The sequence below is a fragment of the Xiphophorus hellerii genome, chromosome 6, assembly GCF_003331165.1.
Source record: "Xiphophorus hellerii strain 12219 chromosome 6, Xiphophorus_hellerii-4.1, whole genome shotgun sequence".
Classification (NCBI taxonomy): Eukaryota; Metazoa; Chordata; class Actinopteri; order Cyprinodontiformes; family Poeciliidae; genus Xiphophorus; species Xiphophorus hellerii.
The window spans coordinates 27,769,396-27,797,070 of NC_045677.1; the positions used below are offsets into that span (position 1 = coordinate 27,769,396).

The window sequence follows — 27,675 nt, forward strand, 5'->3', positions numbered from 1 at the left end:
TTTAAACTATTTCTCCTTTCAGACTGTAAGTCTGACATTCCCCCTTTTTCTTCCTGCTTTCATGCAGTACCAGTCATTCCACATTCAACCTTTTCCTAGAAGTGACAGCTGGGGTAGTAAATACGTAGGTGCCAGACCTGACAGACAACATTCTTTAATAAACAAAAGCTTAGAATATATTCTCACAGAGTGAAACTCACAGTCAGTTTGACTGGAGAAATGGAGCAACGTCTTATGGACCAGGAGACATTCTCTTGTTCGATCTGCCTGGATCTATTGAGTAATCCAGTGACTACTTCCTGTGGACACAGCTACTGTTTCACCTGCATTAAGATTCACTGGGATCAAGAGGATCAGAGAGGAATCCACAGCTGCCCTCAGTGCAGAAGGACTTTTAAAACAAGACCTGACCTGTGTAAAAACACCATCCTGTCAGCTTTAGTGGAGCAACTAAAGAAGACTGGACCCCAAGCTGCTCCTGCTGATCACCGTTATACTGGACATGAAGATGTGGCCTGTGATTTCTGCACTGGGAGAAACCTGAAAGCCATCAAGTCCTGTTTAGTCTGTCTGGCCTCTTACTGTGAGAAACACCTTCAGCCTCATTATGATGTGGCTCCTTTAAAGAAACACAAGCTGGTGGAGCCGTCCAAGAACCTCCAGGAGAACATCTGCTCTAAGCATGGTGAGGTGATGAAGATGTTCTGCCACACTGATCAGAAGCGTATCTGTAGTCTCTGTTTACTAGATGAACATAAAGGCCACAACATAATTTCAGCTGCAGCAGAAAGGACTGAGAGGCAGAGAGAGCTGGAGGAGAGACGAGGAAACATCCAGCAGAGAATCCAGGACAGAGAGAAAGATGTGAAGCTGCTTCAACAGGAGGTGGAGGCCATCAATCACTCTGCTGATAAAACAGTGGAGGACAGTGAGAAGATCTTCACTGAGCTGATCCGTCTCCTCCAGAAAAGAAGCTCTGATGTGAAGCAGCAGATCAGATCCCAGCAGGAAACTGAAGTGAGTCGAGTCAAAGATGTTCAGGAGAAGCTGGAGCAGGAGATCACTGAGCTGAAGAGGAAAGACGCTGAGCTGGAGCAGCTCTCACACACAGAGGATCACAACCAGTTTCTCCTCAACTACCCCTCACTGCCAGCACTCAGTGAGTCTACACACTCATCCAGCATCAACATCCGTCCTCTGAGACACTTTGAGGACGTGGCAGCAGCTGTGTCAGAGCTCAGAGAGAAACTACAGGACGTCCTGAGAGACTCATGGACAAACATCTCACTGATGGTCACTGAGGTGGATGTTCTACTGTCAGAACCAGAACCAAAGAGCAGAGCTGGATTCTTAAAATATTCACGTGAAATCACACTGGACCCAAACACAGCTCATATACAACTGTTACTATCAGAGGGAAGTAGAAAGGCAACAGTGATGGAACAACATCAGTCTTATTTTAGTCACCTAAACAGATTCAGTGAATATACTCAGGTTCTGAGTAGAGAGAGTCTGACTGGACGTTGTTACTGGGAGGTGGAGAGAAGAGGGAGAGTTTATGTAGCAGTTGCATACAAGAATATCAGCAGAGAAGGAGATGATAGTATATTTGGATGTAATGACAAATCTTGGGCATTAGACTGTTACCAAAACAAGTATATCTTCTGGTATAACAACAACTCAACCTCCGTCTCAGGTCCAGTTTCCTCCAGAGTGGGAGTGTACCTGGATCACAGAGCAGGTATTCTGTCCTTCTACAGCGTCTCTGAAACCATGACTCTCCTCCACAGAGTCCAGACCACATTCACTCAGCCGCTACACGCTGGAGTTTGCATTAGCTGTAAAACTGGAGATTCTGCAGAGTTCTGTAAACTTAAATAAACAAAATTCAGTTAAAGTTCAATTGGTTATTTTTCTTTTTTGCAAGCTTTTATTTAAAACCATTAATTTATGTCTAGACCTAAAAAAGATAATCTTCAAAAATGTTCACTACTTTCTTTTCACCACGGCTTTTTCTGATATGTTGCTTTTAATAGAAAACTTTTACTTTTAAATAAAATGTAAAATTATTCATGAGGTTGTTAAAGTGAAACCATTTTGTTTTTTGTCATGTTCTTGTTTGTGTACCGAGACGCATGAGACAATAGATATCGTCTCTTTGTGAACTTGAGCTGATTTAATGTCTTGTTGATTCACTTTCAGTTCTGTTGGGAATGATTTTAAAGTTTGAATCCAAATCTAATTTAATGTTGTCTCTTATTTTAATGTCTGTTTTTACCTTCCTGTTCTGATCTGTCTTAATGATTCTCTAGTGGCTACACTGCCACCTACTGGAAGATTGTGTTGTTGCATCACATGTTCATCACTTTCTGAATGAATAGAATCAAATTATTCATATGTTGTTTTTTAATAGTTTGTGGTAAATAATAAAAATGATTTTTTTCAAGTACTTTTACTGTTTCCACATTTTCTACTCATCTCTATTTTCTAAAATATAATTTTTTCAGCAAACCATCACTTAGATTTTAAACTAAACTTTAACGTTCCAAGAGAGTCTTTACAGAAGGGGTTAGAGGGGTTTTATTTAATTAATTTCAGTTAGAAAATACTGAAAAGACACTCAGCAGCAACCCTGATCAGCACAGAGGAGGAAGTAAAAAGGCGGTACAGTCAGATGTTTCTGCTACTTTTACAATGGAAGCAGACAAAATATACTAAACTGAACTGATCCATGTCGTAACACTCAGTGGAAACAAGGCATTGCAAGTAAGATTGTTAAATCTACTGCTCAAAAAGTCATACATTTTGAATCAAACATGCCCAAATAATAAACATCAGCAACAGTTAAAGAAAAGACATGTAAATCATACAATATGAGAGCATAAACAGTATAAAGTGGCTCTTGCTACATGAACGTAGTGTAAAAAAGGTGGAGCTGTAGCACCTGTGTTCTAGTCAGGCTGCATTTTTAAAAAAATTATATTTTAAGCTAAAAGTATCAAGTCTGATAGATGCACAAAACAACTCAATATGGTTTTCAGCCCCGTTTCTTTTTAACAGGAATAAAACTTCTTAGCTGCAGCATGACTTTCAGATTGATTCCCAAAGTGATAAAAAAAAAAAGTTCAGTTTTATCAGTTTGATCCACAGAATATAATTAACAATCTACTAAAATTACCTGACCTCCTCTGAACAAAATTAAGTTATGTCTAAATTTATTTAGAAAATGTATCACAAATTTACTCATGCTCTGAATAAATGGTAAGATTACCAATATACATTAACACCTCAACTTAAAAATGATTAAATAGTTGATAAAGCAGTCAATAACAAATCTGTGAAGTTTATAAGCCATTAATAAAACCCGAGGTATATAATTTAAGAGCTTAGAAAAAATGCTAAAAGAGATCAGAGCGAAAGAGTGGAAATAAACAAATAATAGCGAGTTATTGAGCAAAGTTTGAGATGACTGCAATCTCCAACTTTACCACTAGATGTCAGAAAGAGCTACAATGTTTCTTTAGTGCAATAATATCAATAATATCAATAGCAATAATATCACCGTCTGCATCATCAGACATTTGTTATATTCTCTGTTCTTTTAAACAAAGTTACATTTTTTATGACTATCTGACATGAAATCAGACTGAGTGTTTCTTTTTTTAGTTTGCAAAACTAAAAAAAAGAAATGCAAAAATAACTCAAAAGTAAGAATTACCTGTCAGAAATATTTTAGGTTATTTATATTATTTTTTAAGTCATAAATTAACATAAGCCCGTGATGTTTGAAGTAATTGGAAAAATCCAAATGATGATACTTTATATTTTTTCTGAGAACACATTGGCCTTTGAGAGCCTCCTTAATCTACATTTATTTATTTATTTATTTATTTATTTATGAGCAAATTTAAACATCTGATTGTTTAGCCTTTATAATATGGACACATTCTCTAATGTTTGTGATTTTCAGCTCGTTGTGTGGTTTGATTCTGTCGGCTGTTTTTTTAATTTGATTTCTACTCAAACGCAAATCATGTTTCATGTTCAGTTTTAAAATGTTTCCTTGACATCCCGCTCTGTTCCCATGAGGAAGACGAGTTCTCCCAGTTCATCCTGTTTTTGTCTCGTTTTCATGCAATCAAAGTCAAGCATGAGAAATGGGCGTTGTCACAAATGTTCCACTATCAGGTAATTTGCAAACCTGGGCAAAAACTAGTTTTGTTTCTGAAGAACTGAAACTGTCTCTAGGAACAAACCTTGTATATTTATTGCTTTCATGAAGTGACTTATGAGATCACGTTTTCTTTAGACAAAATTCACAACTCTGCAGACAAACTTATATCATACAGTTTTAATATGTTTATATTCACCTAGTTTACCTGCATAATACTCCCTCTTTTTTCTGACTTCCTACAACTTTACTCTGTAAACATATTTCTTTGTTCCCTTCCCCTTCTGTTCAGCAGGTTTAAGATGGCTGTAACTAGCCTGTAGTAAAATGTAGGAAGGGCAGTTGTCATTATTTCTTCACAAATAAAAAAAATGAGTGAAACTTAAACTAGTTTCTCGTTTAGGAATGAAACCACTACAACTCATTCATCCATCAATTGTCTCGACTTGATGCCTGCAGGGTCTGATGCCTATTTCCAGCAGTTGCCCAGTGAGAGATTGGGAGATTAATTGCGCAGGTTGCCAGTTAATCTAAAAACAACCATGGAAAGCAACCAAGCAAACACACAAACACGCAGACACACCCTGAAGGACAATTCCAAGGAACAGTTTTAGTAACAGTAATATTTTTGGGGTTGTGGGAAGTACGCGGCACAAGTCCATGCATGCATAGAGACAACGCTGAAACTGATTGAAAGATTCCAGGGCGGGATTCAAACCATGTTGCACCAACGTGACAGAACCATGCACTGCACCACTGTTCATCCAGGAATATTTCTTCTCCTCTGTCTGTTTTCATAAGGATGTGAAGTGAATGGTGTGAGAATCAACACAGAAAAATATGGAAATGAAGAGAAAGAACTAAAGTTAAATAAATGAGAAACCAAATGTACTGGAACTCTGCTTGGGTTGCTAGGTAACGGGGAGGGCTTTGCTGGGGTTGCTAGGTAACAGTGTAACCTCTCCTGATTTGTGACGTTACATTCCGGAGGTTTCAAATTCAAATAACTTTAAATGTCTCCGAGGGGCATTTTCAATTTTTGAAACGGGTCATTTTGAGACTTTAACTGATTCCCAAACAACAGCAGGTGATTTTTTTAAGCAGTAGGGCTGTTTTTAGAAGCAGTAGAAATCCAAATGGAAGTGCTAAAATGTGCCAAATATGAATTTTGCATAACACGTCACTTTTAAAATGCTATAAGAGGTTTATATGCATTCATAACTACCAGCATAGAGTAACAGAAAATTTCTTCATTCTAAATGGTATCTGTCATCTGGGGGTTTGTAAAGATACCAGGTAAGAAGCCCTTCTTGTAATTTGGGAATGTGTTTCATAAATAAATGAAGACAAAATGGCCAAGAAAATTACAGAGATGCAGCAAAAATACAAGCCTGGGTTTGAGCAGAGTATTTTTTAGTTTTGTAAGCTAAACAAAAGAAAGGTACCAATAAATAAAGCAAGAATAAAACATAAAAATAACAAAATTATTACAATTTGCTGTCAAATTAAAGGTACCGTATATAATTCTACTTTATTAAGTCATAAATTAACATACAGTAAGGCCACTATGCTTGAAACAGTTTGGGAAATTCTAAATGATGATCCCATAGCTTTGTGTTCTTTCTGAGGAGAGAAATGTTGGCCTGTAAGAGTCTGCTTCTCCACATTCAAACAACTTATATTAAAACAGTGATGAACAAATTTAAACTTCTGATTGTTCAGTCATCATAATGCAGACAGTTTCAGTTGTTTCAACTTGTTGTGTGGTTAGATTTTTTTTTATTATTGGATCTTCATTCAAAACCAGATTCTGCATCATGTTAAGTTTTCGACTGTTGCCATAGCATCACGTTGCACTCTCTTCGTTCATCCCCTCGAGACTCAAGTCTCATGTTTATTTCTCTCTTTCATGCAAAGTCAAACACGAGAAATGGGCGTTAGCACGAAGCGTTCTTATATAAGGTGTGATTTACACCTGAAAGTATACGTAATATACACACTCATGGACAGAGTGGGAGGGAACATTTCTATGTTCCCTCCCACTCTGGTCCTCCTACCTCTCTGAGGGTATATGTCAGAGAGTATTTAAGAACTGACAGACTCTGTTCTCCCTGCAGAACTTGTGAGCACAGACGGATTTTTGTTTCTTAGCCAAAAACCTCACACACTCTTGTTTTGGCACTTGAAATGGCACAGAAAAGAACTCAAGGAGCTCGGATTGATGAAGAAGACCTTTACTGTGATTTCTGTTTTGATCTACTGAAGTATCCGGTGAAGATTCCCTGTGGACACAACTTCTGCATAAACTGCATTGAAACTCACTGGGATGAAGAAAAGGAGAGAGGAACCAACACCTGCCCTCTATGCACCAAAACCTTTAACCTCAGTGGTGCCTCGGAGAAAACTACAGCACTACCAGCTTTAATTGAGCAGCTGAAGAAGATCAGTCTCCAAGCTGCTCCAGATGATTCCTGCCATGCTGGACCTGAACATGTGGCCTGTGATTTGTGCACTGGAAGAAAACTGACAGCCATCAACTTCTGTTTCACCTGTGAGGTATTTTACTGCAGCACACATGTTCATTCTCATTTTGATGATCCTCCTTTAAAGAAACACAAGATATCCAAGAACACCTGCTCTCGTGACGACACAGTGTCAGCTATGGCAGAAAGGACCGAGAGGCAGAGAGAGCTGGAGGTCAGACGAGGAAACATCCAGCAGAGAATCCAGGACAGAGAGAAAGATTTCTCCTGTTCGATCTGCCTGGATCGACTGACAGATCCGGTGACGATTCCCTGTGGACACAGCTACTGTATGAACTGTATTAAAACCCACTGGGATGAAGAGGATATGAGAGGAATTCACAGCTGCCCTCAGTGCAGGGAGACATTCTTACCTAGGCCTGTATTAAAGAAGAACATCATGTTAGCATCTTTAGTGGAGCAGCTGAAGAACACTGGACTCCAAGTTACTCCTGCTGATCACCATTATACTTTACCAAAAGATGTGGCCTGTGATTTCTGCACTGGAAGACGACAGAAAGCCATCAAGTCCTGTTTAGTCTGTCAGGATTCTTACTGTGAGAAACACCTTCAGCCTCATTATGATGAGCCGCAATTAAAGAAACACAAGCTGGTGGAACCTTCCAGAAATATCCAGGGGAACATCTGGTCTTGTCATGACACAGTGTCAGCTGCAGCAGAAAGAGCTGAAAGGCAGAGAGAGCTGGAGGAGAGACGAGGAAACATCCAGCAGAGAATCCAGGACAGAGAGAAAGATGTGAAGCTGCTTCAACAGGAGGTGGAGGCCATCAATCACTCTGCTGATAAAACAGTGGAGGACAGTGAGAAGATCTTCACTGAGCTGATCCGTCTCCTCCAGAAAAGAAGCTCTGATGTGAAGCAGCAGATCAGATCCCAGCAGGAAACTGAAGTGAGTCGAGTCAAAGATGTTCAGGAGAAGCTGGAGCAGGAGATCACTGAGCTGAAGAGGAAAGACGCTGAGCTGGAGCAGCTCTCACACACAGAGGATCACAACCAGTTTCTCCTCAACTACCCCTCACTGCCAGCACTCAGTGAGTCTACACACTCATCCAGCATCAACATCCGTCCTCTGAGACACTTTGAGGACGTGGCAGCAGCTGTGTCAGAGCTCAGAGAGAAACTACAGGACGTCCTGAGAGACTCATGGACAAACATCTCACTGATGGTCACTGAGGTGGATGTTTCACTGTCAGAACCAGAATCAGGACCAGAACCAACGACAAGAATTGGATTCTTGAGATATTCATGTGAAATCACTCTGGATCCAAACACAGCACACGAATATCTGGAACTGTCAGAGGGGAACAGGAAGGTGACAAAAACATATGAATCTGAGTCTCCTAGTCACCCAGACAGATTTACTGAATGTCAGCAAGTTCTGAGTAAAGAGAGTCTGACTGGTCGTTGTTACTGGGAAGTGGAGTGGACAGACACAGAAACTACTGTAGCAGTCGCTTACAAGAACATCAGAAGAAAAGGGAGAGGGAATCAGTGCAGATTTGGGTACAATGACAGATCTTGGGCATTAGATTGTTCCCAAAATAACAATATTTTAAGCTCATTGAAGAGAAAGAATTATAAATTTTTGCACAACAATAGTAAAACTTCCATCTTTGCTCCTGATTCTTCCACAATAGGAGTGTACCTGGATCACAGAGCAGGTATTCTGTCCTTTTACAGCGTCTCTGAAACCATGACTCTGATCCACAGAGTCCAGACCACATTCACTCAGCCGCTGCATGCTGGGGTTTTGCTGCACAACTTTGATGACTCTGCTGAATTCTGTCAACTTAAATAGAATAAACTGAGACCTTAATGTGTGTGATTATAGTGTACAAAAATTTTTTTATTTTATTAAAGCAATTGATTGGTTTTTTAAATGCATATTATTAAAAGAAAATTTCTTTTAAATTATCATAGCAGCAAAAACTGTAAATAAAATGACAAAAGATTCCTCAGGTTGAAAAAGTGAAACTAATTATTTAATTCTGCTTGAACACATTTTGTTGAGTCACACATAAGAGAACAGTTACTGTCTTATTGTGGACTTTAGCTGATTGCATGTTTTGTTGATTTTTAGGAGCAGAAACTCCAGAATAAACTGTCATGTTGCTTCACCGTTTATCTCTGTTGGTGATGGGACACTGCCCCCTACAGGACAGCTGTTGTTGCTGAAATCATTGTCATTTTCATAATTATTAGCTTTGCTGAATCGATGTACTGTATACAGTTGTTTTAACCCTTTTGAATAAAATTCTTAACAGTGTGATGATGTTTGTATTTGTGTGTTCATTGTAAATTTGAGTTTGTTTTCTGTGTAAATATTTAGTATAAACTTCAAAATTTTTGTATTATCTTTTGCTGTAATACTTTCTCAGTTCAAAAAACATCAATTCAACGTCAAATCAACATCAAACATCAAATAAATAACTCAATTTATTTTATTTTAACTAGTTTTGACATTCAACGTTTTGTAGTCCATTGGCAGATTATTTCACTTAAAATAAGACATTTTTCCCCCGTTGTAAGTGAAATAATCTGCCAATGGAACTAAAGCTTCCTATTCTATTTAGAGAAATTGTTTAATTAAAACAATCTCCTGTTGCTGAAAATGTATTTGTAACTTAGTTTTGTCTTATTTTAAGTTTACCAAGATACTTTCTCTATAAACTAGACCAATTTTTTGGGGGGTAAAATTTTGTGTTTGACATAAATGCTGCGAAGAGTGCAGAAAGAGTCGAAAAGAGAAGCTGAGAAATGTGAAGCTGGAAGCTGAAGTTCCAGCAGACTGTCTCTGCTGAGAAAGAGAAACAAGATAAACATGGAGCTTCACTAAATGCAAGTCAGACATTTTAACCAAACCCTGCTTTAAACTTCTCCTCCATTTTCTCCCTGACCGTCTGCTGTGTTCCTTCCTGATGCTGTTTGTTCTCTAATCTTCTCTAACAAACCTGATCAGGTTACACAGAATCCTGACTGCAAGTTGGTAGAACAGCTTTGGGATGAAATGCAGCAGAAACTGTACGCCATGCCTTCTTGTCCAACATCAGTGTCTGACCTCACAGATGCACTTCTGAAAGAATGATCAAAACATTTCATAAAAACACATTTTTAAAAAAACTTTCCAGAAGAGTTGAAGTTGTTTTACCTGCAGTCACATGTTTACCTGACCTCATGTACAGTGGCATGCAAAAGTTTTCATATTCTGAACTTTTGCATATTTTCTCACATTACAACCACAACCATAAAAATATTTCATTAGAATTTAAAGTGACAGACAAACACAAAGTGATATAGGTACAATTGTGAAGCAGGACAAAAATTATTCAGACTTAGAAACATTTTACGAATGACTGCCAGTCTTTTAGGGTTTGTCTACTGACTGAATTTTTTGCCCATTCTTCTAATCTGACTGAGCTCAACCATTTTTTTTTTTCCTGCTGTTTCTGGTTCTAGGTTGGGTTTAGGTCTGGACTTTGACTAGGCCATTCTAACAGATGAATATGTTTTGTCTTAAAGCATTCCATTGTAGCTCTGTCTTGCTGTTTAAGGTCATGATCATCCTTAAAGCTGGAGCTCCATCCCACTCTCAAGTCTTTAGACTCAACAGGTTTTCTTCCAAGATTGGCCTGAATTTGGCTCCATCCATCTTCACGTCCAATTTACATCCATACTTGGGAAATTAAGTATGTCTTGGTTTTTATTCATCTGATTATTTTTAGGTATTTTCTGCCAATTTCATAATTGTCTTGTCATTTTTACCTAGCTTAATTTTACTTCTTGTTTTATCATTTATCTCCTTGTGATGTTATGATTGTGAAACATTTTTGATCAGCTGAAGTTGCTGTAAATGTTCTATATAAATAAACTTTGACTTGACTTCACTTTTGTATTTCGGCCAAAAAGTAGAATTTTGTTCTGGTCTGACTAAATCTTTTTCTTCAACGTGTTTGCTGTGACCAACATGGCAAACTGCAAACGGGATTTCTTATGGTTTTATTTTAACAACGGCTTTTTTCTTGCCACTCTTATAAATGCAACATTAATGCAGTGATGGCTAACAGTCGGTCTGTGGACAGATTCCCACCTGAGCTGTGGATCATTTGGTGCAGAGTCTCCATGGTCTTCTTGGCTGCATCTCTGATCAGAGCTCTCCTTGTTCAGCCTGGAAGTTTAGGTGGACTTTGACTAGGCCTTGTCTTGGTGGGTTTACAGTGTTGCCAGACTCTTTCCATTTCTGAAGGATGGATTGAACAGTGAAATGTTCAAATCTTGGGAAATCATTTTATGGCCCAAGCCTGATTTAAAAATCTCCACTGTTTTTCAGATGAGGTTCTTTTATAATCTGGATTTTTCGCATAAACGAACAACGAAAAAAATCAATGTGTTGTGGTTTTTTGTTCAAACACTTTAATTATTGACTTTGTTTGTGATAATCAGATTTATTTTGTCTCCCAGGAACCTGGCTGCAGCAGCAGGATTGTTTTTACTGTGTATATTTTCACATTCCTTGAAATACTGGCTGATGTGGAAAGGACCTTCTGCCAGATTTATTGATTTATTGATTGCAAGTTAATATCTACAAATCTCTCGAATATCAAACTCAGACTTTTTTTATTCAAATTGCAAAGCACTAAAACCATTTCTGTTTGTTCTTTCACACCATTACTCTCGATTTTTATTTAAGATTTCTTACCTGACCTGATAAATACATTATAGAAACACTTTTCTGAACTGAACTGAATAAAATTGTTTATTATTTTACCCACTCAGAGTTTTAATCTCTTTTAACCTCTTCCTGTAATCAGTCCCTGAAAATCCTCATTTTTCTTTTTGCATTTAAACCCACCAGCTTCTCTTTATTCCCAGGTTTCTTTGTTTTCTCGCTTCCTGATCTGAAACTTGAATGTGGGTGGAGCCAATGTTTGCTGAAGGTGAAAGCTGATTGGCTGCTGCCTCTCTGGACTGAAACCTGATTGGTAGATCAGAGCTCAAAGTAGTTTTTGTTCTCAGAAAGTGAAACTCACAGTCATTGTGACTGAGAGGGAAAATGGCGCAGCAAGCAGTTCAGCTGGACCGAGAAACTTTCTCCTGTTCGATCTGTTTGGATCTACTGACGGATCCGGTGGCGATTCCTTGTGGACACAGCTACTGTATGAACTGTATTAAAAGCTTCTGGGATGAAGGTGAGCAGAAGAAAAGCTATCACTGTCCTCAGTGTGGGAAAAGCTTCACACAGAGGCCTGACCTGGAGAAAAACACCATGTTAGCAGCTTTAGTGGAGCAGCTGAAGAAGACTGGACTCCAAGCTGCTGCTCCTGCTGATCAACGCTACACAGTACATGAAGACGTGGCCTGTGATTTCTGCACTGGAAGAAAACTGAAAGCCATCAAGTCCTGTTTAGTCTGTCTGGCCTCTTACTGTGAGAAACACCTTCAGCCTCATTATGATTCAGACACATTTAAGAATCACAAGCTGGTGGAGCCGTCCAAGAACCTCCAGGAGAACATCTGCTCTAAGCATGGTAAAGTGATTGATATCTTCTGCCGCAAGGATAAGAAATGTATCTGTTATCTCTGCTCTGTGGATGAACATAAAGGTCACAACACAGTGTCAGCTGCAGCAGAAAGAGCTGAGAGGCAGAGAGAGCTGGAGGAGAGACGAGGAAACATCCAGCAGAGAATCCAGGACAGAGAGAAAGATGTGAAGCTGCTTCAACAGGAGGTGGAGGCCATCAATCACTCTGCTGATAAAACAGTGGAGGACAGTGAGAAGATCTTCACTGAGCTGATCCGTCTCCTCCAGAAAAGAAGCTCTGATGTGAAGCAGCAGATCAGATTCCAGCAGGAAACTGAAGTGAGTCGAGTCAAAGATGTTCAGGAGAAGCTGGAGCAGGAGATCACTGAGCTGAAGAGGAAAGACGCTGAGCTGGAGCAGCTCTCACACACAGAGGATCACAACCAGTTTCTCCTCAACTACCCCTCACTGCCAGCACTCAGTGAGTCTACACACTCATCCAGCATCAACATCCGTCCTCTGAGACACTTTGAGGACGTGGCAGCAGCTGTGTCAGAGCTCAGAGAGAAACTACAGGACGTCCTGAGAGACTCATGGACAAACATCTCACTGATGGTCACTGGGGTGGATGTTTCACTGTCAGAAGCAGAACCAGGACCAGAACCAACGACAAGGGCTGGATTCTTAAAATATTCCTGTAAAATCACACTGGACCCAAATACAGCTCACACAATGCTGGTTCTGTCAGAGGGGAACAGGAAGGTGAAAAGGATGGATAAACATCAGATTTATCCAAGTCACCCAGACAGATTCACTGATTACTGTCAGGTTCTGAGCAGAGAGAGTCTGACTGGACGTTGTTACTGGGAGGTGGAGCAGCGTGATTATGTAGCCGTCGCATACAAAAATATCAGCAGAGTAGGAAGCGGGGATGAATGTAGATTTGGTTTTAATGACAAATCTTGGGTAGTAACAGGTTCTGGATTTTATCATAACAGCATCAGGACCAGGACCAAATATTCAGTTTCCTCCGTAGTGGGAGTGTACCTGGACCACAGTGCAGGTATTCTGTCCTTCTACAGCGTCTCTGAAACCATGAATCTGATCCACAGAATCCAGACCACATTCACTCAGCCGCTACATGCTGGGGTTTATGGTTCTGCAGAGTTCTGTAAGCTTAAATAATATTGAGAATAATATTCTCTGTTTACCGAATTAGTTACGCTCAAGTCTCTGCATTATATGTTAATTTCTTTTATTTGTTGTTTTTTTTATATGTGATCGACTATTAGAAATTAGCCACGGTGATTATGTTATTTTTATTTTATTGAATTTGTGTTATTGCTGTTTCTGTATTTCTGTGACATTTTCTACTTTTCACAAAAAGTTATCTTCAATTTTTTTATGTGCTTGTGCCTCGTCTAAATATTTACTGTACATTAGGTTATGTTTAGTTTAGTGTTTCTCCTCCAAGATATTGTTGTGCCTTCATATCATAATTGTATGAATCTCTTGAGGGATAGAGTCTGATGCGTATCACCACAGATCTGTGCATCATTAAAACATCCCTTTGTTCAGATTTCAGCCCATGTGGAACTTCTCTCTAAAAATACAATGTGATAGAAATATCAAAAGTATATTAAGACATATTAGAAGGATTGTTAATTCTGTCATTAATACATCACATCTGTTAAGTCCAATAAATAAACTGACTTAAAATGAACTGTGTAATGTGTTTTCCTAGACTACCAAATGCTGCTGTTGTCAAAATCAGCAAACCACTGAGGGATCACTGCTGCAGGCTTTAGCATCATCACTGATGAAAAAATAATTAGTAATTTCTGCAATTACTCCTTCATACAGATAACCTTTCATTATAAGGACTTTTTATCAAGCTGAAGTCTCTAGTGTAGATGGAAATAAATATAAAATAAATATGTTCAAACATCAAATTTTCATAATGTTGGGTCACTTCTAACTTTTCATCACTGTAGCTTAGGAATCCAAATCTTGAGTTTGTCCTTTTGTCTAAATTACATCATTAACATTTAATAATGATCTTCAATTATTTAATATTAACAACATTTTATATTTTAACATTTAATTCACCATCCACAAATCTGCTAAAGGCTGATTTATGTTGATTTGAAAATTTATCAATTATGACATTTGCCCTTTAAGAGTAATAATTAACTATTTATGCTGTAAAAACAGGAGATTAAAACCAGTTAATGTTAAATTTCTAAATGAATTAAAATATGTTTTTGTTTCTATGATGTAAAAGTTTACACTTGTTTTTCTGTGTTTTCATAATGTCCCCTCCTTCATTATAAATTACACTAAATATGCTTTGAAGAAAACAAGTTATCTCACATAAAACATTTATAGCACTACTTTTGTGAAAAACTGCTAAAGCTAGCATTTATTTATACCTTTAATTTTAAAACATTGTTCAATTCTGGTCTCAATGAACCAGCTGCTTCAAAACGGCTGACCCGTCCAAACAATGACCTTCGACATGATTTTTGTCAACATGTTAGAGATGAACAGGAACAGGAGAAGTGCCTATAAAGAGTTTGGGAGTAAAAGGAGCACAGCGCCACCTAGTGGCTCACAGAGCGATTAGCCAAAACTGCAAGAGCAGCATATTAACCTCTGAACTGCCTGGATGGATTCCTAGAAAAACTCACAACCTCTTAGATTGTTGGATTTTGTTTAGATGTTTTTGCCTTTGTTGTGTTTTTTTAACTGTATTTGGTGCCTTTACTTTGTTTTTTTTCCATCAATGCATTGTCCCTCTTCTGCAAATAAAATAAAATAATTGAAATAAAACGTAAAACACATGAATCCTGGAGTGTCTGAAGACATCAGGGATCTACTGATAGCAGCTTTTCACAACCTGCTTAACTGAAGGCAAAATGTCAGTTCCCTCTAAGCGATTGTCTCTGAGGGCCTAAATGTTGAAAATATTGGTTTAGTGCCGAGTAAAAAAAAATGAATTATTGAAATGTTTTCTAAAGAACTAAAAGTCCAGGAATTTATCATCCTAGACTAAAACAGGACCTGCTTTGAGCTGCTTTTGGACCATAATAAATGAAACACTAACCAACATTTTGATGTGTAATGACAGCACTTGGACAAATTTAATGTTTAAATTGTTGATTTTTGTGTTTTAATGGTATAAAGCACTTTGAACTGTCTTGTTACTGAAATGTGCTTTGCAAATAAAATTTGATTGATTTTTGATTGACGTCAGTTTATTCTGCCAGAATCAATAGTTCTGCTTACTCTGACTCCGTCAATGCTTTCTGGAAAATCAAAAGGCTAAGCAATAAAAACATTCAGTTCAATGTTCACTTCAATCTAAAAATAAAAACTTCATTAATCCCAAAGAGAAACTAACAGCTGCTGTGCCTCAAACTTCAAGTTTCTTCAAAGGTCGACTTTAAATGCTGATGACTGAGAGTAGAAAGGTCTTCCTGTAGAGGTCAGTGTTACAGTGTTGTGAAGGAGCCTCTGACTGAAGACTCTCTTGTTGTTCACCAGACTGATGAAGAGGATTCATGTTCTTCATCTCTAAATGATCCAGTCTCACATTCACACTCAGGATCTGCAGTCAGCCCAGCAAGTAAGACATGATCTGGATCTAACTAACATCAATAATGGAGATTTCAGAGCAGATACAGAATTTATTTCTCAGTTTCCAGTTTTACAGAGAAAAAGTAACTATTAATCTCTCATGCCTAAGAACTTTACTCAGCACATTTGATCAAAATCTTTTGAGAAGTTTCCTTTTTATTTTTGGGTTTATTACAAACCACCAAACAGTTTTTAGTCCTACTTGTGTCCCAGTTTCAAATTTCAACGTTAACCTCCTTTAACCAGCAGCACTTTTTGCATTTTTTGGGGTGAGGGTTATAATGAGCTGCAGTATAGGAGACACTGTGGAGCTTTTTTCACGTCACTGTCTATACATGTGAATTTTTATGAAAACTGCATTTTGGGTCATGTTTAGGCCTCCATGAAAGCATCTTATTTGACAGAAGTAGAAGATAATGAAATTTATTTGCAGGAATCAAATCTGATAATTATTTACTGTTTTCCAAGCTGAGATTTTACTCCATCCAAACACAGAGATTTACCAAATTCCCCAAATCTCTTTCTAATTTTATTCACTATACATTGTAAAACTTTCCATTGTTTGCAGATTTGGATTTAAATATGCTTTTAAAATAAAAGTATATTTATTAAAGTCATAAAACACAGTAAACAATTTAAACATTACATTTAGTGAAGTGCCGTTGTTAAATGTTTCATTTATAATGTTTTAAAAGCAACTCTGACCAGGTGGGTTTTTAGCCTTGATTAAAAGGCACTCAGTGTTTCGACTGTTTTGCAGTAACTGGAAGTTTGTTCCAGATTTGTGGTGCATAGAAGCTGAATGCTGCTTCTCCATGTTTGGTTCTGGTTCTGGGGATGCAGAGCAGAACCAGAACCAGAAGACCTGAGAGGTCTGGAAGGTTGATACAACAACAGCAGTAGAGAACAATCGTTCTGTATGTGGAGAGTCTTGGGACAGTAAAATAAAAAGAAAGATCAGATCATCTGTTCTTAGTTACACCCTAAAAACGCTCCCAGTCACTCCTTCATATTTATTGTTGCCGCCTCTTTAAACATGAAGATGGGTGTGAACAACATGCTGGGACAGGCAGGTTCAGGTTTGTTCACCTTATTCACTCATTGGTGAAACACATCTGTGGTGCGTCTCTTGCTGTGAACAGAAAATGGAGCAGAAAGAAAATCAGCTTAACCAGAGAAAATTCTGCTGTTCGATCTGTTTGGATCTTCTGAAGGATCTGGTGACGATTCCCTGTGGACACAGCTACTGTATGAACTGTATTAAAACCTTCTGGGATAAAGAGGATCAGAAAAGAATCCACAGCTGCCCTCAGTGCAGGAAAACCTTCACACGGAGGCCAAATCTGAAGAAAAACATCATGTTAGCTGAATTATTAGAAGATCTAAAGAAGATTGAACTCCAAGCTGCTCCTGCTGATCACCGCTATGCTGGACCTGAAGATGTGGCCTGTGATTTCTGCACTGGAAGAAAACTGAGAGCCATCAAGTCCTGTTTAGTCTGTCTGGCCTCTTACTGTGAGAAACACCTTCAGCCTCATTATGATTCAGACACATTTAAGAAACACAAGCTGGTGGAGCCGTCCAAGAACCTCCAGGAGAACATCTGCTCTAAGCATGGTAAGGTGATTGATATCTTCTGCCGCACTGATCAGAAGTGTATCTGTTATCTCTGCTCTATGGATGAACATAAAGGTCACGACACAGTGTCAGCTGCAGCAGAAAGGACTGAGAGGCAGAGAGAGCTGGAGGAGAGACGAGGAAACATCCAGCAGAGAATCCAGGACAGAGAGAAAGATGTGAAAGAGCAAAAAGAGAAAGTTGTGTTCATAAATCGCTCTGCTGATAAATCAGTTGAAGCATGTGAGAAGATTTTTATTGATCTGATACATCTGATCCAACAAAAAAGCTTAGATGTGAAGAAATACATTAAATCAGAGCAGGAAGCCGACATAAGACTTCATGAAAATATACAGAACTGTTTGGAGCAGGAAATCACTGAGCTGAATAAGAAAGACACTGAACTGAAGCAGCTCTTAGTTACAGAGGACAACATCCAGTTTCTGAATAATTACATCCCAGAAACAAAAATCTCCATTCAAGAGCCCTACATGAGATTTCGTAATTGTTGGGATGAATGGTTCCTCAATGATGTAAAAGCAGCTGTCTCAGAGGCTGAAAGTACAGTTGAGCAAATTGTGAATAACAAATGGATGGAGATTTCCCTGAAGGAGATTAATTCAGAGGCTTCATCATCAACTCCCACAGAGGGGCTGGTGGACAGAAATGAACTCTTGAAGTATTCACAGGAGCTAACACTGGACTCAAAGACAGCAAACAGATATTTGTCTGTCACAAGAAAAAGAGCAGTAAAGAAGGACACAGAACAATTTGAAGACGACCATGAACGGTTTGAATATTGCTGCCAAGTGTTGAGTAAAGGCTCTCTGAGTCGATGTTCTTACTGGGAGGTGCAGAGCTCTGGTAGATTCACAGTGGCTGTTGCATACAAGGATATCAGGGAAACAGGCCGACTATGGAACTACATACTTGGGAAAAATGAAAACTCCTGGGCTCTGGAGTGCTGCCGACTCATGTATGTATTCAGACACAACAAAACTCTGACTCTGATCTCGGCTCCTTATTCAGCTACAATAGGAGTGTTCCTGGATCACAGAGCAGGTATTCTGTCCTTCTACAGCGTCCCTGACACTATAAGTTTCTTCCGCAGAACTCAGTTCGGCACCTGTAAAACCATGACTCTCCTCCACACAGTCCAGACCAGATTCACTCAGCCGCTGCTGGCTGGGATACAACTGTATGAAACTGGAGACTCTGCTGAGTTCTGTCAATTCAAAGGTCAAAAAGCTCCCTGAGTTTTAATGTGAGAGAAAGAAAAGCCTGATACCTGCAGGGAAATGATATAATGGTAACTAACAGCTGTACTCATTAAGAAAAATGTTCCAAATAATCTGTGTGAACCTGAAAAGAACCAGAACTCTTAACCAGGTCCCAATCAGTTACAGGTTACTGTTTAAAGCTCAGGAATATCTGACAGGAACAACATTTAGACATCATCAGACAGACATAATGTTTGTTAATTATACATGAGTAACTCCAAACTGTTACAGTTATGTCCAGTAAGAAGAAACATGTTGGTCTGATTGTAATTAAACATCAATCTCTAAGAGGTATGAATACTTATGAGCCTTCCTGTTGTGCTGAAATCTGATTTTTAGCTGACTCGGTTCAACATGAGCTTTAATATTATATTTGAAAACTGGTTTGTGGGAATTGTTTGAGAAATTGTAAATTAAATCATCAATGCTAATAAAAATGTTTAATTTCTTTTTAACATGGATGTTATTCTGTGAATTCAGGAAACTGAGGCGATGATGGCATTTATATGAACTTGTATTCCTGTTACTTAAATCATAAGTTGATTGTTTAGTTTTAAACCTCGGGAGTTTTTTCTGTCAAATGATTTGTAACATAAAATCTCATAACTGTTTTCTTCTGTTCTTTATATACCAGTTCTCTGAATATCTCCATGTTAATGTTGTAATTTGCATAAATGTGAATCAAAATAAAGTGTGAACATAGAAGTTGTCTAGAAAAATAAAATCTGTAATTCTTTGATTTATGAGTTTAATCTATTCTAATATCAGCAACTCCTTCAATAATTTCTTCCTTTCAGTTTATTCTGACAGATTTTCCTGCTTCATGGCGGCCATTTTAAAAACCTCTCCACCATGTTGTTTTCTAGCTCTACAAACATTGAACATCCTCAAACTCTGTGAGGTTTTTCTAAAAACAATCAGTGAACCTGGAAAATAAATCTCAGCTTCATGGGAATTTAACCTGCGGACAGTTTCTGCTGGAGATTTTATTGACTTCAATAAAATGATAAATGAAAGCAGTTCTTTGATCCTTTCATGTTTTAACTCATTTCGTTGAGTCCTGACATGCATGAAAGGACAAATACATCATGGTGGACTTGAGCTGATTTCATGTCTCTGTTTGGTTTTTAAGAGGAGAAACTTTATTGTAAAGTTTGAATCCAGATTTTATTTTCTTCATTAAACATATTTAGTTACATTTTAGCATCTGTATCAGTTTAAATTTATTGGATCCAGAAAAAGGTCAAGGAATCTCATATCAGTTGCTCAATTTTATTCAGATCATTTCAGACCCTAAAAGCTTCTTGGTTGGATCAAACATTAATTTTAGTTACAAAACTGTTCAAAGTTCAGAAAAGAAACTTTATAGCTGTGTTTTATATTACAATCAATTGAGTTTATTTTATAGCACATTTCAGTAACAAAGCCCTTCAAAGTGTTTTAAATCATAAAAGTATATGTTCTGTTTTATATTGTTAGAAGTGTTTAAAACTGTTCAAAAGTCACATAAGTGATGTTAGGGATTTTTCTAATAATAAATTCTCTTCTACTGATGGGGCGATAAGATTTTCTTCTTTTCTGCCTAATTTTGTCTGAACTTGATAATTACAAAAACAATAAACGATGTGAAAGTATCTAGAGATAAAAGATAGTTTCACACCCAGACAGTCAGTGGAGGTTTTAGCAAGTCTAGACTTCATTTCAGTTGCATTCAGTAAAGGTTTTATTATGATGCAATAAAAGCCTAGTTAGGTAGAAGCGGGCTCTTACTGTGGGAATTACAACAACCTGCTGCTGCTTGGTGGCAAATAATTAACAAATAGTACAATATAAAACCAGAAATCATATAAAGCACAAAAGATTATTGCCAAAGACTTTGGTTCAACAAAACTGTTCATTTTGATCACTTTAGTTCTTCCTCATGGGAGAACTGACTGGGTGTGTTAAAAAGCTTTCAAAAGACACAGGTGAGGAACTTGACTGGTTTGCACAGAGTCCTGATTCAACCTGACAGAAAACCTTTTGCATGAATTAGAGTTGAGACTGTAGCCATGCCTTCTCGTCCAGCATCAGTGTCAGACCTCAGAAAGCCACTTTTGGAAGAATGGCTTTAAAACACACTTAAACTTTGCAGAGAGACTCCCCAGTGGAGTTAAAGTTATTTTAGATGGAAATGCCAGAACAGCATCAAAGGAGCCCAATGCATTAAGAGTGGGATGTTACCCAAGTTCATACTGATGTAAATGCAAACAATCCAGCAGTGATGGGTAGATAGTACATATATAGCCAACCGACCTGACAGCAACCATAATGAGCCATATTAATGCAGTGTTATCTAAAATATTCCACAAATAAAACTTCTTTCAGAAATTTTGTTTATTGGTTCATTTAGATTATTATTATTATTATTATTATTATTATTATTATTAATCAATGTTTTGGGGGTCTTTCTACCGATTATTCGTAGTTTTTCATATAGAATATGATGAGAAGCAGACAGTTTTTCAGCGTCGACATCTATGATCAACCTCATGGTGTTTTAAAAATTGGCTTTGGTTGGAATCTTGGCAGGATTGTTTTACCCTAACTTAGCTGTTCCTGTTTAGACAGGCTTGTTGTTTGAATAACTAAGTTCTGCTGTTGAGGTTCAGTGAATCCCAGCTACCTGATCTTATCCAGGACTATTCTATTAGACTTCAGTGAAATAGATCCCTGCATTTAAACACAGCAGCTCCTCTCTCTCACCACAGGTCTCCTTGTTATCTCACCTTCAGATCTGAACTTTGAAGCTGGGTGGAACCAATATCTACTGAAGGTGAAAGCTGATTGGCTGCAGCCTCGCTGCACTGACATGTATGTGGTTGATCAAAACTCAAAGTAGATTCTGTTTTTATGAATTCAGACTTACACACTCACTGGAGCTGAGATGGAACAACAGGCGGAGAACATTTGCTCTCATCATGGTGATGAGATGATCTTTCCATTGGTGGAACATAAAGGTCACAACCCAACGTCAGCTGCAGCAGGAAGGCCTGAGAGCCAGAGAGCGCTGGAGAAGAAAATCCAGGGCAGAGACAAAGATTTCTCCTGTTCGGTCTGTCTGGATCTACTGAAGGATCCGGTGACGATTCCCTGTGGACACAGTTACTGTATGAACTGTATTAAAATCTTCTGGGATGAAGAGGATATGAGAGGGATCTGCAGCTGTCCTCAGTGCAGGGAGACATTCTTACCTAGACCTGTATTAAAGAAGAACATCATGTTAGCATCTTTAGTGGAGAAGCTGAAGAAGACTGGACTCCAAGCTGCTCCTGCTGATCACTGCTATGCTGGACCTGAAGGTGAGGCCTGTGATTTCTGCACTGGAAGAAAACTGAAAGCCATCAAGTCCTGTTTAGTCTGTCTGGCCTCTTACTGTGAGAAACACCTTCAGCCTCATTATGATGAGACTCAATTAAGGAATCACAAGCTGGTGGAGCCGTCCAAGAACCTCCAGGAGAACATCTGCGCTCGTTACAGCACAGTCTCAGCTGCAGCAGAAAGGACTGAGAGGCAGAGAGAGCTGGAGGAGAGACGAGGAAACATCCAGCAGAGAATCCAGGACAGAGAGAAAGATGTGAAGCTGCTTCAACAGGAGGTGGAGGCCATCAATCACTCTGCTGATAAAACAGTGGAGGACAGTGAGAAGATCTTCACTGAGCTGATCCGTCTCCTCCAGAAAAGAAGCTCTGATGTGAAGCAGCAGATCAGATCCCAGCAGGAAACTGAAGTGAGTCGAGTCAAAGATGTTCAGGAGAAGCTGGAGCAGGAGATCACTGAGCTGAAGAGGAAAGATGCTGAGCTGGAGCAGCTCTCACACACAGAGGATCACAACCAGTTTCTCCTCAACTACCCCTCACTGCCAGCACTCAGTGAGTCTACCAAATATTCCAGCTTCTCTTTCCTTCTTCCATACTTTCAGGACATGACAGCAGCTGTGTCAACGTTCAGAGAAAAACTACAGAACCTTCTGAAAGACACATGGAAAAACATCCCAATGACAGTCACTAAGGAGAATATTTTACTGCCAGAACCAAAACCAGAACAACAACCAACAGGAAGGGCTGGATTCTTAAAATATTCATGTGACATCACACTGGATCCAAACACAGCACACAGTTATCTATTACTATCAGAGGGGAACAGGAAGGTGGTAGTGATGGAACAACATCAGTCTTATTCTAGTCACCCAGACAGATTTATTCATTATTATCAGGTTCTGAGTAAAGAGAGTCTGACTGGACGTTGTTACTGGGAGGTGGAGAGGAGCAGTAGAGTTTATGTTGCAGTCGCATACAAGAATATCAGCAGAACAGGAGGCGGGAGTGAAATTGGATTTGGTGGTAATGACAAATCCTGGGCATTAAATTGTTACCAAAACAATTCTGTATTTTGTCACAACAATGAGTCAACTCCCATCTCAGGTCCAGTTTCCTCCAGAGTCGGAGTGTACCTGGATCATGAAGCAGGTATTCTGTCCTTCTACAGCGTCTCTGAATCCATGACTCTGATCCACAGAGTCCAGACCAGATTCACTGAACCGCTACACGCTGGGATTTGGGTTTGTAATATTGGAGGTTCTGCTGAGTTCTGTAAACCAAATGGGCAGAATCCACTGGAGGTCTAGTGAGTTTGGTTCTAAGTTTTACTCCTCAAGCAGATTATTTTGATGATCATTGTTGTTTTTGTTTTTTTGTCTAAACTGCTCCGAAATTAATAGTCAGAGCTTCCAGCGTTTGTTTTCTTCAAATCTGATGTTCTGGTTTTGATAAATTTGTTCATTTTTCAACAATATTGTTTGAAACAGATGATAAGCACAAGAATATTTACTCTTTGTTGCTTTTAGCACAAAAGATTGTGAACAGATTAGGATAAAACTGTCTTGTTGCTTCACTGTTTAGTGATGGAATGCTGCCCTCTACAGGACAATCGTTTTGTTACATGACAGAATCCAGAAATTGCTTCATTATTATTACTTACATAGAATGAATCAGTTTTTATTTAGTGTTTTTAATCACTAAATAAAATTCTAATTTGATTATTTCTGTATTTGTGTGTTTTCTATTCTGTAAATATAAAAACTGGATCCAGACTCCCAGGATCTCCTCATTCAAACCTGTTCAGCTTCAACTCCTCATGTTCCAGCCTGAACTGCTTCCATTCAAATAAATGTAACTATTAAATAATAAAAGCATTCATCAGCTTTAAAGCATCATTGTCACAGAGAAACAACCACAGTGAGTTACAGAGGGAAATTTCAGTCTTTTGGAAACAAACTTTTCCTTCAGGACTTTTATATGATTCATAATGATCCTCAGTCATCATCAGACGGAACCAGAACATTTCAGCCTTTTAGGACTGAAAATGTTTTGGATGAAATTATTCATGAAGAAAATGAAGATCTGAAGTTCCATCATGATACTTTAACTCCAGCACATCCTGGAGCTTTTTAGAGACCAGATCAGGGATATGAATTGTTTATCATCATATTTAAACATCTGAGGGGAAGGTAGTTGAAATAAAAAACTGAATCAGGCTAAATCTGTTTCTAACATATTTTGTTTTTGGCTTACCTTCCTGTTTGCCCTCATGGTGTAAATTACATGGAGATAGGGTAAACTCTTCCAACTAATCTCATGTTCAACTCCCCTTCTGTTTATTTGTACAATATTACTTTGAATTTTTAGATTAGATTTCTTACCTGACTTGGTGTTAAATAAAATAAGCTCTACTGAACTGAATGTAATTACATTACCCACTGAGAGTTTTAAACTCAAACCGGTCCTCTTTCTGGAATAAATATCTGAATTTACTCCACTTTCTTACTGCTTTAAAACTTAGAAACTCCTCTTTATTCCCAGTCTTCCTTTGAGGCAGGGTGGAGCCAACATATACTGAAGGTGAAAGCTGATTGGCTGCAGCCCCTCTGCACTGAAACCTGATTGGAAGATAAGAGCTCAAAGTTGTTTCAGTTTTCAGAAAGTGAAACTCACACAGTCACTGTGAGTGAGAGTAGAAATGGCGCAGCAAGCAGTTCAGCTGGACCGGGAAACTTTCTCCTGTTCGATCTGTCTGGATCTACTGAAGGATCCGGTGACGATTCCCTGTGGACACAGCTACTGTTTCGAATGCATTAATTGTCACTGGGATCAAGAGGATCAGAAAAGAATCCACAGCTGTCCGCAGTGCAGGAAAACCTTTATACCAAGGCCTGTCCTGGAGAAAAACACCATGCTAGCAGCTTTAGTGGAGCAGCTGAAGAAGACTGGACTCCAAGCTGCTCCTGCTGATCACTGCTTTGCAGAACCTGAAGATGTGGCCTGTGATTTCTGTACTGGAAGAAAACTGAAAGCCATCAAGTCCTGTTTAGTCTGTCTGGCATCTTACTGTGAGAAACACCTTCAGCCTCATTATGATTCAGACACATTTAAGAAACACAAGCTGGTGGAGCCGTCCAAGAACCTCCAGGAGAACATCTGCTCTAAGCATGGTGAGGTGATGAAGATGTTCTGCCGCACTGATCAGAAATGTATCTGTTATCTCTGCTCTGTGGATGAACATAAAGGTCATGACACAGTGTCAGCTGCAGCAGAAAGGACTGAGAGGCAGAGAGAGCTGGAGGAGAGACGAGGAAACATCCAGCAGAAAATCCAGGACAGAGAGAAAGATGTGAAAGAGCAAAAAGAGAAAGTTGTGTACATGAATCGCTCTGCTGATAAATCAGTTGAAGTGTGTGAGAAGATCTTTATTGATCTGATACATCTGATCCAGAGAAAAAGCTCTGATGTTAAGAATTACATCAGGTCAAAGCAGGAAACTGAAGTTCGTGAAGCTGAAGATGAACAGAAGAATCTGGAGCAGAAGATCATTGAGCTGAAGAGGAAAGACGCTGAACTGGAGCAGCTCCTAGACACAGAGGACGACATCCAGTTTCTGAACAATTACATCCCAGAACCAAGACACACCTTCAATTCTCTCCGAACTAAATTTTTGAATTTTTTTAAGAACAGAAGAATTTCTTCTTTTCACGAAATATGGCTCCTCAATGATGTAAAAGCAGCCGTCTCAGAGGCTGAAAGTACAGTTGAGCAAATTGTGACCAACAGATGGATGGACATTTCCCTGAAGGAGATTAATTCAGAGGCTTCATCATCAACTCCCACAGAGGGTCTGGTGGACAGAAATGAACTCTTGAAGTATTCACAGGAGCTAACACTGGACTCAAAGACAGCAAACAGATATTTGTCTGTCACAAGAAAAAGAGCAGTAAAGAAGGACACAGAACAATTTGAAGACGACCATGAACGGTTTGATAGAAGCTCCCAAGTGTTGAGTAAAGACTCTCTGAGTCAATGTTCTTACTGGGAGGTGCAGAGCTCTGGTAGATTCACAGTGGGTGTTGCATACAAAGATATCAGTGAAACAGGCCGAACAAATGTATGCACATTTGGGCAAAATGAAGAATCCTGGGCTCTGCAGTGCTGCCGACTCATGTATGTATTCAGACACAACAAAACTCTGACTCTGATCTCGGCTCCTCGTTCGTCTAAAATAGGCGTGTTCCTGGATCACAGAGCAGATATTCTGTCCTTCTACAGCGTCTCTAAAACCATGACTCTGATCCACACAGTCCAGACCAGATTCACTCAGCCGCTGCTGGCTGGGATACGACTGTATGAAACTGGAGACTCTGCTGAGTTCTGTCAATTCAGACAGGTCAGAAAGTTTCCTGTGTTTTAATGTGAGAGAAAGAAAAGCCTGATATCTGCAGGGAAATGATATTCTACTGTGCAGCAGCTCAGAGAAGCAAAGGGCAAAGTTCTCTACATTACTATCAGAGGGATTCATATTTTTTAATAAATGTGATTCAGTTAACAGAGACGTTCATTAAATTGTTGATGATATTACCAAGGATTACAACCTCCACTGATCAGTCACTCAGTTTAGTTTTTAATTAAAACAAAATGACAGAGGCTGAGCTAAATATGTATCTGTTGTATATATATTTTTTATTTTATTTCAATATTGTAACATCAGTTCTTCTTCTCTCCATGAAAGCAGTCTGTGTTCCTACAGATATTTGTTTGAAGTTGTTTTATTGTCAGCTGGAACACTGAATTAACAAAGTTTCCCTTATATGGTTCCCAGGATCTCCGAGTAATTTTATGCTTTGCTACATGAGTAAATTCAATCAAAGCCCAGTTACTCGATTACATTTCGTTCTACTTTAGGTTCAGTGTGGTTCTTTAACAACGTAAGAAAATAATGCTCTGATTTTTTTGTTCAGTTCAAAACAAAATTTAGATTTTATCAGATTTACATTTAAAATGATTTTCAAACAAGGACATCTATTAATCTATCATGAATACAAGGATCATCGATTTTGAACAAAATGAATCCAGTCAGAAGAAACATGTTGGTCTGATTGTAATTAAACCTCAATCTCTAAGACAGGGGTGTCAAACTCCAGTCCTCAAGGGCCGGTGTCCTCCAACTTTTAGATGTGCCTCTGCTGCACCACACCTGAATAGAATAATTAGGTCATTAGCAAGGCTCTGGAGAACTGATCTACACAAGGAGGAGGTAATTAAGCTATTTCATTCCAGTGTTTTGTACCTGTGGCACATCTAAAAGCTGTAGGACAGTGGCCCTCGAGGACTGGAGTTTGACACCTGTGCTCTAAGAGGTATGAATACTTTTGAGCCTTCCTGTTGTGCTGAGATGTTTGTCAATATCTGACTTAACGCTGACTGGGTTCAACATGAGTTTTAACATTATATTTTGAGTAATTGTTGTAAATTAAATCATCAATGTTAATAAAAATGTTTCATTTCTTTTTAACATGGATGTTATTCTGTGAATTCAGGA

At 38.7% G+C, this 27,675-nt stretch overlaps 3 protein-coding genes across 3 annotated transcripts; all 3 read left to right on the forward strand.

The window, feature by feature from the left end:
- Positions 1-27,351, forward strand: LOC116722027 (tripartite motif-containing protein 16-like). Its single transcript, XM_032566108.1, has 2 exons — positions 1-1,741; positions 26,387-27,351. Exons 1-2 carry the CDS (start codon positions 220-222, stop codon positions 26,545-26,547), a joined length of 1,683 nt encoding a protein of 560 aa, XP_032421999.1. The 5' UTR covers positions 1-219; the 3' UTR covers positions 26,548-27,351.
- Positions 11,743-13,955, forward strand: LOC116722029 (tripartite motif-containing protein 16-like). Its single transcript, XM_032566110.1, has one exon. It carries the CDS (start codon positions 11,765-11,767, stop codon positions 13,415-13,417), a length of 1,653 nt encoding a protein of 550 aa, XP_032422001.1. The 5' UTR covers positions 11,743-11,764; the 3' UTR covers positions 13,418-13,955.
- On the forward strand, positions 16,970-19,507 carry LOC116722026 (tripartite motif-containing protein 16-like). Its single transcript, XM_032566107.1, has one exon. The coding sequence runs from the start codon at positions 17,017-17,019 to the stop codon at positions 18,742-18,744; it is 1,728 nt and encodes a 575-aa protein (XP_032421998.1). The 5' UTR covers positions 16,970-17,016; the 3' UTR covers positions 18,745-19,507.
- Positions 27,352-27,675: the final 324 nt, after the last annotated feature.

What these genes read in the sequence shown, in the direction of transcription:
- LOC116722026 (XM_032566107.1), top strand. Translation starts at nt 17,017, where the DNA reads ATGGAGCAGAAAGAAAATCAGCTTAACCAGAGAAAATTCTGCTGTTCG.
- LOC116722029 (XM_032566110.1), top strand. Translation starts at nt 11,765, where the DNA reads ATGGCGCAGCAAGCAGTTCAGCTGGACCGAGAAACTTTCTCCTGTTCG.
- LOC116722027 (XM_032566108.1), top strand. Translation starts at nt 220, where the DNA reads ATGGAGCAACGTCTTATGGACCAGGAGACATTCTCTTGTTCGATCTGC. An exon ending in GTACCTGGATCACAGAGCAG is followed by an intron (nt 1,742 to 26,386) that starts GTATTCTGTCCT and finishes ATCACAGAGCAG; the next exon opens with ATATTCTGTCCTTCTACAGC.